At 40.7% G+C, this 13,393-nt stretch overlaps 1 protein-coding gene across 1 annotated transcript; it reads right to left on the reverse strand.

Annotated features, from left to right (window-relative positions):
• Window positions 1–4,019: 4,019 nt before the first annotated feature.
• On the reverse strand, window positions 4,020–5,620 carry LOC111271788 (glutamate-gated chloride channel). Its single transcript, XM_022852784.2, has one exon. It carries the CDS (start codon window positions 5,494–5,496, stop codon window positions 4,447–4,449), a length of 1,050 nt encoding a protein of 349 aa, XP_022708519.1. The 5' UTR covers window positions 5,497–5,620; the 3' UTR covers window positions 4,020–4,446.
• Window positions 5,621–13,393: the final 7,773 nt, after the last annotated feature.

The following is a 13,393-nucleotide window of genomic DNA, read 5'->3' on the forward strand; positions in this document are numbered from 1 at the left end:
GAGACGATCTACCTAAAGTTCTCGAGGAGACTTGTGAACCGTTGACATGGCAATCTAAGGCACACAGTCTGCTTACTTGATGGCAACGTCAAACGTCACCGCGACGCCTCAGTTACTTCCCAAATCGAGCAAGAAAGTATCCAACTTTGATTTCAACGTGCCTGTTATTCTGATCTAAATCCGTATGATTACGCGGCTTTCCACGCCCGTAAAAACACAGCTAGTTAACAAGCATATCCTCCAATAATTTAGTTCGAGAAGCCACAGATAGAAATGCACAATGGAAGATTTACGGCTGTCGAAACGTTCGCAGGTCACTAGGACAAAACGTGCAAAAAATAAACAAGTATGATTCTAGCAAATAGTAGAAAATCACCATTCTAATTCAAGTATTTCAAAAGTTATTCCATTTCGATTCGTACATAGCAGCCTAATAAAAAAAGAAACTATAAGGGTATACGGAGGTGTGGATGCGAAGAAGCTAGTGAACTGTTAGAGACGCGGGATTTGTCTAGGTTATTTACGATAACGTCCTCTTCTTTTCCTCCTCGTCCCATTTTACAATGACAAAATAGATAACTACAGCGAAAACAATGTCATTGCCATACTAGTAAAATAGTCCATTATTGTTAGGCTATCGTGAGCTAGCAGGGCAGGTTTCACTGGCTGGATGAGTATAAACATCAGCGCGAGAACGTTAGCCACGATATCGCTCAGGGAAGCGTCAGTATGACAAAAACGTGCATTGTATAGCGCTAAAGTACAAGGTTTAGCTTCAAGGGACAATACTCGCTTGTGCGCGTACTTGGCGTGCAGTACGATGCGTTAGTTTCAAGGATTTCGAAATTCTTGATTGTTAAGTTATCATTAAGCATTAAGTTGCTTCATACGTTCTACAAGCAGACTAAGTCCGAGGAATGATGCGAGTATATGCCCACGAAAACGCCGCATGTCTAGCTATCAAGCGGGAATCTAATAACAGTCTTAGTGCAAGACGGCTTAAATGCTGGCTCATTAGGATCTCTCCGTTAGCAGCTTTCTCTCAAGCCTGTTTTTTGAGTAGGTCTGGCGTATATATACGAATCCAGTCTATGAACTGGTGATATGTCGATGTGTTGGGCTCTTACCAGCTTTGTATAACATAAGTCCGCATGATAAACGATATTCATCTTCAGAAGATGATTTTGACTTCCGTAGATTTTGCAGGAATTATCTACTATAGGGAATTATATTGCGCGATAGCTGCGCTGTGACCATCGATTAGATTTATTAGGGTTTATTAGATATAGTAGCAGCCCAAAACAAATTTTTAGAAACGACAATGGTCCTTTAAAATTCGTCCTCAGGGGCTATTGCTAAGATCGCTCAGTTAGTTACAAACGAAGCTATAGCAACGTACAGTTTGAATAATACAAAAATATGTACACTGTATCATGGTAGGGATGAAATATAAGGGTAAATAAGAAGCAAGGCGTAGAGAGTGAATTAAAAAACATTATGACATGTATGCATATGTGTGCAACGCAAAAGTTTGCCGGTAATTTCTTTGATGTCAGGCGTAGACTATACATAACAAGAACTTGATAGGAGCGCGCCAAACAGATGTGGAGAAGTTGAATAATTGTGTATTATATCCTCGTTGAATGATGCTTTATCAGGGAAAGACCGAAGACAGTCTGGTCGAACAGATAAATTTTTCAAAAATCAAGATAAATCGAAAGCTTTCGGGGCTGGTTAAGGAACGTGTTCAGATTTTCAACACCTTCAATCACGGATTTATTTCAAAAACGCTCAGTTTCACACTTCTGGGCTATTTGAACAGTTTAGTCAGTTGCTACGCCCCATCCTCATTGAAGATATTATAGGAATATTGAGATTGGTTGATTACAGATGTAAGTCATCATTTGAATTTTGTTACGTTAAAACCAATTAAAAAGCTATTCCGAAAGTTAGATTTAGACTCATTTTATTAAATTATTATTATCATCTATTGAACGCTGTCGACCATTTTCGACTATTACAAAAAAAAAAACCACTTATTGATTAAATATAAAGCAACAAACTTGCCTCAGAAAGCACATAACACTTACGACGACTGCGTGTCTCTAATTATGCAACGTATTAAAATCACTATGTGCTCTAACTTGCTAGATTGAGGCACTACTAAGATTGAAGAGCTCTCAGTGCTATATTTTTGAATATTTTAATTCGGTATTTTAAACGGATTGTATAAAAACAATAAGTGTCTTTTTATGCTGCAAATTCCTTTACCAAAAAAATACGTGAGCGACAATATAACTGCTGGTCGTTCAACCAGATAATGGGATTATGAAAGTTTTGCGTTACGGTTTAGATAAAATATGGATATTCGACGGACGCTTGTGACACAGTGGATCATTGAGGGGTCCACAATGCGAGTCCCTTGGGGAGTGGAAGGACCTGGAAACCAGCGTGACCATGTACAACAAATCGTGAAAAAAAAAGTCTTACTGAAATACCGATTACTCGACATGTTACCTATACAATTATATAGCGTATTACCGTAACTGTGAAAAATAGGTGATGTAGCACCTCGACATCAGAAACGGAAAGAAGAGCGAGTCGTGTGTAACGGCCTCTAGCAAGCTGAATTAATCAAGCAAATCATGTACATATAGACGAAGGCATACAACAATCTGGGTAGACTACGCACTCTGTCATGAAGTATAACGCAGATAAACGACGGCCTTGATGCTGCATTTGATACTAGTGTGTCAAGTGAAGACGTAAATGAGCCGAGTAAGACTAATATTTTACGTGAGTCATACGCGTACCAATATTTCTTCATTCAATGAATAATAACAGTTACAATGTACAACTCGGCATGCTTGAAATGATAGCATCGGCTTTCCTAATTCGCGAACTATCCGGTACTTTGGACGAAACGAGCCGCAATATCTGCAAATACTTCATTCGTGGATATCTTTTATTCAAATCTACAAAATGTCTAACTCAACGATATCTCTCATAGCGCGTATATATTTATTCTTATTGAATTAAGTGGCCCTTGCAATATTTCTTATGTCTTATAGAAATATTGCCGGTACTGGTGTCGGTGCCACCGTTGGAGCGGACGTAACGTCTGTTTCAACGACACACTTCTTTTTTTACCGTTCTGGAGCATTCGGCTCTGGAGTCTCTTAGGCTTCACTGCAAACGAAACCGCAAGATGCGGTCTCCCAGGACATAAATATCCTTACGCTGCCATTATTGACATCTGGCAGCATTTCCGCTCTCATCTCTCTTCTCTAAACTGGGTCTTTGGCTATTTGATGTGTCAGTCGGATATTTCAAAGGTCGTGTAACTCGAGTAAGCCTATGGTTATCGCAGTAATCTTTTCTGGTATGGTTTTCCTAACGTCAAAGTGACGACGTACCTCTCGTTCTCTTTACCCGTTTTACAAATGTGGAAAACACAAGCAAGCAGGTAGAAAAACATTGTCTCTTTATGATTGTAATTAAAAACACGAAAGAACGCACCAGTAAATTCGCTCGGTAAGCCTCGCGATTTATGGACAGGGACATTGATGTGATTCATCTCTGCGTATCGCCATCTTCTTCCGCAAAAGGTAGAAAAGCCCTTCCTTCCGTTACAAGCAAAAGATCTAAGCGAAGATGTTGCTAAAAACACATAATCTTTTTACCAGAGTTGACGTCTTAACGAAGGCCCATCTGACCTTAAAGAAGCTTTAGGTAAATGTGAACATCTTTTTTTGGCGCTCTATCACTGAAAAGCTTCCGAATATTGTTTGTGCAAGCCTTATGACTAAGTAACCGGAAAGACCCACAAAATATCAGTTATTCGGATATAGGACTCACTGCTTTACATAATATTCCTGAAGGCCAACATGTCTAATAAATAAATCAAGCCTAATAAATTTAGGCTTCGTACCTTATGCCATCAGTGAACAGCGAAAAGTATAGCTATCGATCTGAATGCTATTGCATAATAAGCAGCAGAATAAAAAGCAGAAGGAGCATTTTCATGATCGTTTTCTTATAAACGTGTATATATATACATACTTATTCATTTGAGACTTTCAATATAACAGCCCGTTGGTTGCTAATGTACATCCTGTATATGCGTTTGTCTTTATATAGGGTAATGTCTCTGCGGGGGGCGAAAAATTAACGAAGCCAATAAAACTGCTCGTGTCTTGTTGGCTACAATTCATTAGAGACCAATTTCAATCATTTTTAAAAAGCTGTAACGGTAGCTGGATTCGGGCAAGTCGTAGGCTGGTACATAGACTTTGACCGAAACGTGGTAACAACGATACGCTTGACATGAAGAAATTATGACACGTACTTTTGCGTATATAGTTATTTTATTAAGTTACTATAGTTGTTTTTTTTTTTCATTATATCGCAGCAGTCGCTGAAAAAGAAGAAGCTGCTTCGACTTCTTTAATACCTTTTAGGTAGGACAGTCAAAAAATAAAGAGCAACGAATCCAATATATGCAATAGGGTAAAGGATGCGGCATAAGGCATCCATTCTGTTTGCGGTTGTTTCTTTTTCCTCCTTTCCTTCCAGCCATTTCACAATAACGTATTCTGCTAGGGCGCCGAAAATGAACGTAATCCCGACACCAGTGAAGTAGTCGATTGTTTTCGTGGATCCAGCGCAAGGAAACGAATAATAGTTAATCACGCCGGTCTCAAGAACAGCTAATGCTAACGTAAACATCAGCATCGTTATCCGCATCAACGTGTCGTTAACCCAGAAAGTAAACCAGGCAATCACGCACAACATCGTCATAGGTATGTACACCTGTAACAGGTGGTAATTCCAAATGCGCTTAAATGTGAACTCTGCCCGTAAACACGGATATTCACCTATACTGGTTTGTGAGGTGCAGTAGTCCGTGTCAAACTGAGTCAGACGAAACCCCGGCAGATAAAGACTCGGGCTGACTTGAATAGGATCGCCCTCCTTCCATGTGTAGATCAACGAGTCTGTAGTATATCCATAGCTTGCGATCCGAATGCTACAAACTTGTGAGTCAAAAGGAAGCGCTGCTAGGTTTATTGGACACATCAAGGTCAGACTTAAACGCTCACTCATAAGAATATCCCCGTTAGGATACACACGGACTAGGGCGTTGTCCTTCACGATGCTATGACGCCAGCCGTCGAGTTCGTTAGTAAAAAACGTATCGGGCTTCCATATGCGAGCGCGGTCAATCATCTGGTAGGGCACGGTGTCGTTACCATAAATCAGTCTCGGTTCATTCCATTGGTGCCAAAGGATAATTTGCGCCTGAAAGCTTTGATCGTTGCTGTCGAAGTTTCGCATACTCCGTATGAACATATTGATATGTACCTCCGTAGGATTTGGAGGTTTTTCTAGTGGATTGTAACGCTCAAGCACATTGTCCCAGTTTTCCTCTGCGAAAGCTGCTGCCGCAATAAACAAAGACGCGCATTTGGGCAATAGCGTTGGCGTTCGCCGCATCTTGCGGCCGATTTAAGGCTCGCTTGTTTAGGGCACACAATAGTGAAAACTATCAAGATTGGAGAGACACTGTCAAGTACTACTGCGTCTAGTGATAAAAAAAAAACACATGGGACGACTTTGTCGCCTCAAAAGGCATATTGAAGAATTCATTTATTGTCGACAGTAAATGGAAGTGGAGAGTGCGTGTAAAAAGAAGCGAGAAGAACGACCACGCACTGTTCCCTCAATAAAATACAGCAGTAAAAAATAGCCACGGGCAAGTAGTTGTCAATTATCCATTTGTTTGTGGGCCACCATCGATTCGATTCGACTGAAGCCATGGTAACCGCTTTTATCAGCTGGACTGGGTCGACGAAAGGCCCAACGGTACAGCGTACATTAGTAGACGATAGCGAACAGGTCGTTACGATGCAGATTGAAAAACTAATTTCTTTGTATAATATTGGTGGCGATAGTAGCGAAGCTCAGCTTGAAAATGAGGTACACGTAAGCATGATTTTATACAAAGCAGAAAATATACAATTTTTCATATATTATTGACATATATATATATATATATGGTTTTCTTCTGTCTTCGTACCTTAGTACGGGTATAAGCGCCGGGAAAGCTAATCGGGCGAAAAAATAAGCGTTTAATCCCAGGGCTACGACTGAGCAACATATACAGATGTTTAGAGAGTGCAGCCATATAAAATTTACAAGATTGTTCTATGTGCATTTCATGTATATGCTCAGACTAATGTTATAGCGTCAGCTGGCACTTGGAATCCCCGGCAGATAAACACGTCTTTTGTACCAGCACAAGAAGTCAGTAACGCCATACAACTTTGCCAGGTTTTTCTACAGCATACCCCATATTTCAGTACGGATCAAAGAAATGTGAACAGTAGCTCCTATAGCCTTGGCTGCGTATCAGCTATTCATTGCTGATTACCTGTTTATATAGTGTTGTACGCTCTTATTGAAGTCTTACCTAGGATTGAATATGACTCTGGCTGGGAAGTACTGAGAAAAAGATGTCCCTTAAGGAGCAGCTGAGAAGTTCAGTTAACTCAGGGAATGTCTATGAAAATCGTGTTTAAAATCTCATTTGTGGCTAAATTGCTTCCTTTTGACAGGGACAGTTTTTTAGTGACAAGGACATATTTGCCCTGCGCCATAGGCGGAAGCTGAAACGCTTTATAACTATACTGTGTATTGATAGCTTAATAATACTACGCTCGTATATATTAGCGAAAATCTTTGTCGGCTTGTAGAACGCTCTGATGCTATTTTTCTCAATACACAAATAAATTAGTACTTTTTTTTTATCATCATAGTTATTTATTTTACATGTTTATTATTTAATAAGATGTAACTCGCAGTTATCAATAACGAAATATTGAAGGTAAAGTGCCCTCACTAAGTTCACGTGCCTCTCTTTTTCAAAAAACTTTATTTGTTAGACACTTTTACAAAAGTGTAAGTAAGGTGAACTTTCTCGTATTGCAGCAATAAGGAGAAATATTCAAGTGTCCGGACAAACTCAATTTGTGACCATGAGACCTTTGCTCGTTGCGAGCGGATCTGTTTTTCGCCCTGTTGTTAAGAAGCTTTGGAAATTTTACCAGTCTTCTCAGAGTCAGTGAAGGGTGACAAACGTAACATATGCAACTAGGTAAAAGTAACTTGCTGGAGATATTTTCTCGCCCCTGTTTTCCTTCAAGTCAATTCACGATGGCGTACTCAACGAGCGGGGCGAAGATAAGAGCGATCGCAGTAGCTATGAAGTAGTCGATGCAGCTTATAGACCTGACACCAGGTAGGGAATAGTCAAATGCAGCATTGCCCATAGTTCCTAATGATAGGACAAACAGGAGCGTGGTGGCCGCATCGACGAATAGGATAGCCAGAATGATCACGTGCAGCATTGTTACAGATATAAACGCACGCATCAAGTAGTACCTCCATGCGGAACATGAACAATCTCTGGCATTCGTCCATGATGTACAATAATTTCTGACGAAACGAGCTAAGCTGAAATCAGGTTCTTGGTGACTTGAGCCAGATTTCAATCTGCCTCCGTCAGAATAAGATGAGCAAATCTTTTGTGGATCTGTAATTAGGTACGAACGTGCTACATACACGAGTGTCAACTGGAAAAACCGTCAATTTAATTGAACATGACAACCTAAAACGTAAGCGCTGGCTTAGAAAAGCCTCGTGATTGAGATACACACTTATCGATATATTATCGTGTGTAACGGCGTGGCACCAACTTCGTCGCCAAAAAACATCCATAGATTGGACTTGCGAATTGTCTGGTAGGACGGTTTTCGTGAGTCGGCCTCTGTTTGTTTTATTACCGCTTGTTACCTGGAAAGTTTGCTATCAGTTTCTTTTACACTGCGTACGTATCGACCAGTACTGTTGTTGCATTTAGACGCAGCCCAAAAGGACGGTAGCCTTCAATAACATCATTCCATGTTCCCTGTGACGCGCTGCCAACTTTGGTGACCTACTAATCTATTCAGTCGTAGCACTAATGTTAGTCACGTTTCGCTCCTCGACTTCTTTGAAGCAGCCAGAGGTTTGACATTTTTTTGTTTATCCTCAGTACACGATATCAAAGTGGTGAGTGGGTCTGGGGGGTGAGGAAGAAACAACGGTTTTATTAACTAAAGTGTGACGATGGTCGAAATGGGGAGTAAGTGGTGCCATTGTCTTGAAATTTTCGATGCCTCAGCATGGTGAGCCGAAGGATAGAATCGTACAAAACACCAAAAGAGCGTACCTGCACGATGATGTATCAGGTGTAGAAAACATTGACAACGATGGCTTTTTATGTACACATTTTTTAGGCGTTTGTATTAGAAATTTTTCTCGGTGCATGCATGCGTACGAAAAATATATTCTAACGATAAAATTCATTAACCAAGATCGTGCAGACAATTTATTGTGTGGGGGACACTGTAGCATAATGACGCATAGGCACCCTTTATGTGCTATATAGGAAAAAAATAGAACAAAAGGCAGTTCTGCCTGTTTCGCTTTGTGTTGTGAATCAGTCAGGCCCATGTGTTGATTTACCGTGCACTATTAACGTTTACAAGAACATGAAGGTAAGGGAATTGAGATTTATTTTTTGTTCCGAACCTGCCCGGGTTCTATTGCCATCGAAAGAAGAACGCGGGATCCACTTCTGCGTACTCGCTTCTAGCCTCCTTTGCGCTGACGTCAACAGCTATCAAAGAGCCGATGGATCTAGATTCCTATATTAAATAGGAACGACATTTGTAGCATAATATCTATCATCATGGTAACTTCTGATCTTTTAAAGGATGTTCCGTATGCCAACAACGCTATACCGTAAGAGCAAAACCGGTTGAAAAGCTAAGGCGTAAAACTCGAGGCGAACTCTCAAAATGGTTAGTATAATAAACTATCTATAATTATTCAAAGCTATAACTTCTCTCAATATAACTCTCAAATCATATAGCAATAGTATCGGCAGTCAGATCTGTATGTATTTCAAGCGCAGAATAAGTAACAATTCTGAAAATTTAGATTAACATAATAGTCTCAACGTAGTCAGAACTTACATGAGAAATATCATTCGATAAAGTTTGTTAAACAGCACCTTTAGATGTCAACTTAAAAATGTTCTAAATGGGACAACAATGAGATAAATGCAAACAAAAATTAAACTTGCGATCATTTTGAGCGTAACTTTAAACAATAAACATCTGACTCAATCAGTAGACGATTAAGTTTTCGTTTCAAGTTACGCAAACTTGTATGGGTAAATATAGTAAAAGGTGTATTTTCTCACGATGCGGCATGTGGATCTTTTTTCACGGAGGAACTTATAGCTAGCTCTGTTTGTGTATGCGCCTTATTCGTAGCCTACAGCTGCTGTTCAGTAATTCTGTTCCAAATGAGTTAGAAGCCCTAAGTCTGATCGTAATGCACCAGTAATGAGTATGTTAGCGTTCCAGATGATGGTACCTCAGAGCATCAAAGTCTGCCTCTTCAGCTTTCCAGTTACCTCCTAACATTCTTAGTCTATAGAGGTTTATTAGGCATACGTATGTATTCATATGGAATAGAAGCCAATTCTTGACTAATCTTTAGCCCACGGCTGAGCAAAGTCATCGTACGCCTAACGCTAGATATAATGATAAAACGTGCATGTACGTATGGGTCTGCAAATAAAACGAGGGGCAATTTAATCTAGTGCCAGCTGCATTCGGTGCCTAGCCAAAGTGCGCCAACTTTAATATAATAATAACATTAACTTAGCTATGTCTACTTTTAAATACGTGCACATATAGGCGGTACTCATCGCATCACTGCGACGCTAACTTATATTTACAGAAAAATGTTTACGTAAACGTGAGTTGTTGAATGTCTGACAGGGCAAAGTGTCGCTGGCGTAAACCAGCCGAGATTCGTTTTAAAAGAAATTGAATTCGGAAAATTTGGTCGTTACTAAGAAGGTCTTTATAAAGGCGAACAGCCATTTTGGTATGTACTAGCATCGAAAGCAGTGACTTTTCCGAAGGGCCTGTACAGGAACACCGCTCCTTTTTCAGTTCCTGGAGTGAAAAACAGACCCATGTAGACACACTAACGTAGCCGTATTGTTGCAGAAATTTTTGTCTTTTTAGTATCTCGCAACGTCACTTTAGCGCTCGTTAGTGATTTTTTTTGTGACCGACACATTTTGCATTTACCTTCAATATACCAATGAGAGAGAATACATACGAAGCTGCATGCCAACAAAGGCTTCTCTTCGTGCTAAATAATAGAGCTGCCAGCTGAGTTGAAATGAATACTACTGTCTTCTGATTGAGGTGGCTAAAGGCATCGCAGGTATACAGATGTACACAGCTGAGTACGAGTGTGCAGGACACGAAGCAAAGCGTAACGTCTTTAGAACTTGCTCGATTGTAGGGAATAATTCTCAAGTCAGCATGGATATATAGGGTTTATTTGACGATTTATTTTAGGCCGCATCTAACTATATGCTTCAAGCTAAACTGTAAATGTACGTAAAGCTCTTAGAGATATTTGTGTACACACAGGTATTAGGTTGCTGCAAAGGTAATAGCCGTTTTTGTGTTATAGCTTGTTTAATGTTTTGCTGATAGTCAATGGGGGTTAAATGCACCGCTAGAAAACTTTTGCAAAGCTGTTGTCGTTAGCTTATTTAGATCACAAAATTTTACATTGACTTCCTATTTTAATTATGTGTACCACATATATATAGACAGGAAAATATCGATCGCCAACCAAACGAAACTGGGGTGGGTAGAAGATGCCCGCTCATTGCTTATATGGCGGGGAGAACTCAACAGCGAAGCAATCTGGCCCAAAGGGATACATTCGGAGCCTGGCATATCGGTAAGAGCTTAGAGTCGGAATTTAAATTCGTCTCTTTTTGCTGATATAACCACTCCGCCTTTCTAGTAGGATGAATAAAAGCTTATAGGCAAATCATCCTCCTTCGAAAATGGATTGACCCCACCGTACATGTCCCAAGGTAGAAATGAGTTTGCATCTTCAACTGAATATAATAATTTTTTTCAGTTTCCAAAACCGCTTTTGAGCTATTGAGTCTTCCACGGCTTGTTTCGCTCTTGATCTTGGCTAACAACAGGTAAAATGTGTCGAATATGCTGTTTTTCCAAGCTAAGATATTGGGATTTATTATGTGTATGATGCGCCATTTTGAATACGTTCGCCTCTTACTCGAATGGTCTATTATAGACGTCACAGCCAAGATAGCAACTATTATTATTTTTTCATTTCAGACTGAATTCAGATGATATGATTCAAATGCCAACTTCAGCGTATCAATTTCGTTTCAATGTGGTACGGTCTTTGTACCCTTTGCGTTCCGAAGATCCCCCTTCAAGGGGTAAGTTCGAATTTCACTTTCGATGCCTTCTCGAAGTTACCCTCCTTTATCACATCAATCGCCTGGATAGTAGTTTGCAGGTGATCGATGATCCCACATCTCAGAGGTAAGTGTCGGGGGCACAATTCGTATAGCTTAATATCGGAAGCGCTTTTTCCAGGTTCCTGTCCAGGCCTCCGTCTGAAGGACTCCTCCGATCTTTCTTTTATACGTTGAGCAGTTTATTGAACTTACAGTGATCCATTTCGCCACAATCTCAGCGAGAGGAATTCTTCTTGAGCATGTGCCCCAGCTGTTCGCATCAAAGACATCTCTTCGTGCTTATGATCCGGTCAGTAGACTCGAAAGCCGACATCGTCGAGACGTAGGCAGCACGAAATGGAAACCCATTCAGCGGCTTGGCGGACGATCTATCTTAGGTTACTCCGCGTGAGGATCCTGTTGACAATTGCGTGGTTTCTGAAGCGAGTCGTGGCAGACCAGCGTCCAGCACTGCCGTTCACAGACACGTTTACTACGAAACTGCCGTAGCGTACTCTACCTTCTACAATAGCTTCAGAGACCTCTGTGATACTATCTTCCATCAAGTTTTCGTCTGGCATACTTTTCTGGGAGGCAGTGTCAGTAGACCCTTATACATCTCCGTACTCCTTAAGAACCCCAGTAAATACACGTGAGACTCTGTATCTCAGTACTTTGGCTCCTGAAATCGTGGCATCATACTGCGCTGACTCAATGTTCTACTGTAATTTCTTTAGTACTGCCGCAAAAAAGTGAAACCCTCAAATCAGCGTGTTCCAAGGTTATGGAGCTTCACGCCGTGTTCACAAGATCACATTTATTCAGTGCGAGCGCAATATGTCGGAGATTGTTGTCAGCTACCAATATTTATTGTCTTTTCAAGAGGCCTACGACTCACAGTGCTCATCTGCAGAACGAGGTCCGGGTTGCTTAAAGGTTTTATTTTTGTTCTTATAAGAAAGTTTGCTATCCTTCTAGTATAGCCTGCGGGGCTTCTCTGACCAGACAAAGTGGTACGGTCGCTCTCCTAGAAACGGTGATCCCATCTTCTCCAGCCTTCTGCATAATTTTGACTCTTACTCGTCCTACCAGCTCCTCTAAGTTTCCTTTCAGTCCATTGAACCCATGTCAGCCCAGACTCCAACATCCTTCTCATCTTCCTTTCTCTGAAGACACACATTCAGAAAGCTATCAGTTTCAAAATCGAAATGTTGTTGCTCGATATGCTTTCGTGGGCTGTATCTATTTCGACAGAAGCCTAGGTTTCTCCTTTGAGTCACATTAAGTGATTTTTGCCCATATCTTTTTTATATTAGCGAAGCCTATGACGCTTTCAGGTGGAGACTGAACTTAGAGGCCGCCTGCTCCTTTAAGCAGACACAGTCGTCTTTCCATTTCTTCAAGACCTTCGTAGCTGCTACTTCACAACCCGAAGTAACCTTCGGTATTTTTATCGCCGTTTCCTTTGCATCATTGTGTATAAATTTGTACAGTTACCTAATTGGGTTTGAAGCTGACCGGGCACGTACAGATCGATGCAGTCTTGATGCTGCAAAGTTGCTTGCTTATAACAGTAAGTTATTTTTATTAATATTGTTTTAGTTACTGGCCTTACCTTTCCATTTGTGTCATGGCTCAACTGCGCCGGCTGCTTGATTATTTCTGTTACCATTTGTAAAAACCAAAACATCACGTATTCCTTGCTTGTGTGATTACAATCCTTCTCTTGGGAAACGGTCGTACCATCTATATCTCTACTAAATCCAGAATCTCCTGTACCAAAGACGAGCAATGCTGTTTGCATGGCAGAATCTAATTTTTCAGGTGGCCTTACCTTCCGTGTAATCTACGGAAGCGTGTTCCTCGCACGCTGGTATTATTTGAACCACAGCGCTTGCGTCAAGATTTCGAAAGTTCACAACAGCGATTTGGGAATCGTATGCTCCGGCAGTCTGTCTCTTATATGCTAAC

The sequence above is a fragment of the Varroa jacobsoni genome, unplaced genomic scaffold (genome assembly GCF_002532875.2).
Source record: "Varroa jacobsoni isolate VJ856 unplaced genomic scaffold, vjacob_1.0 contig01024, whole genome shotgun sequence".
Taxonomy (NCBI): domain Eukaryota; kingdom Metazoa; phylum Arthropoda; class Arachnida; order Mesostigmata; family Varroidae; genus Varroa; species Varroa jacobsoni.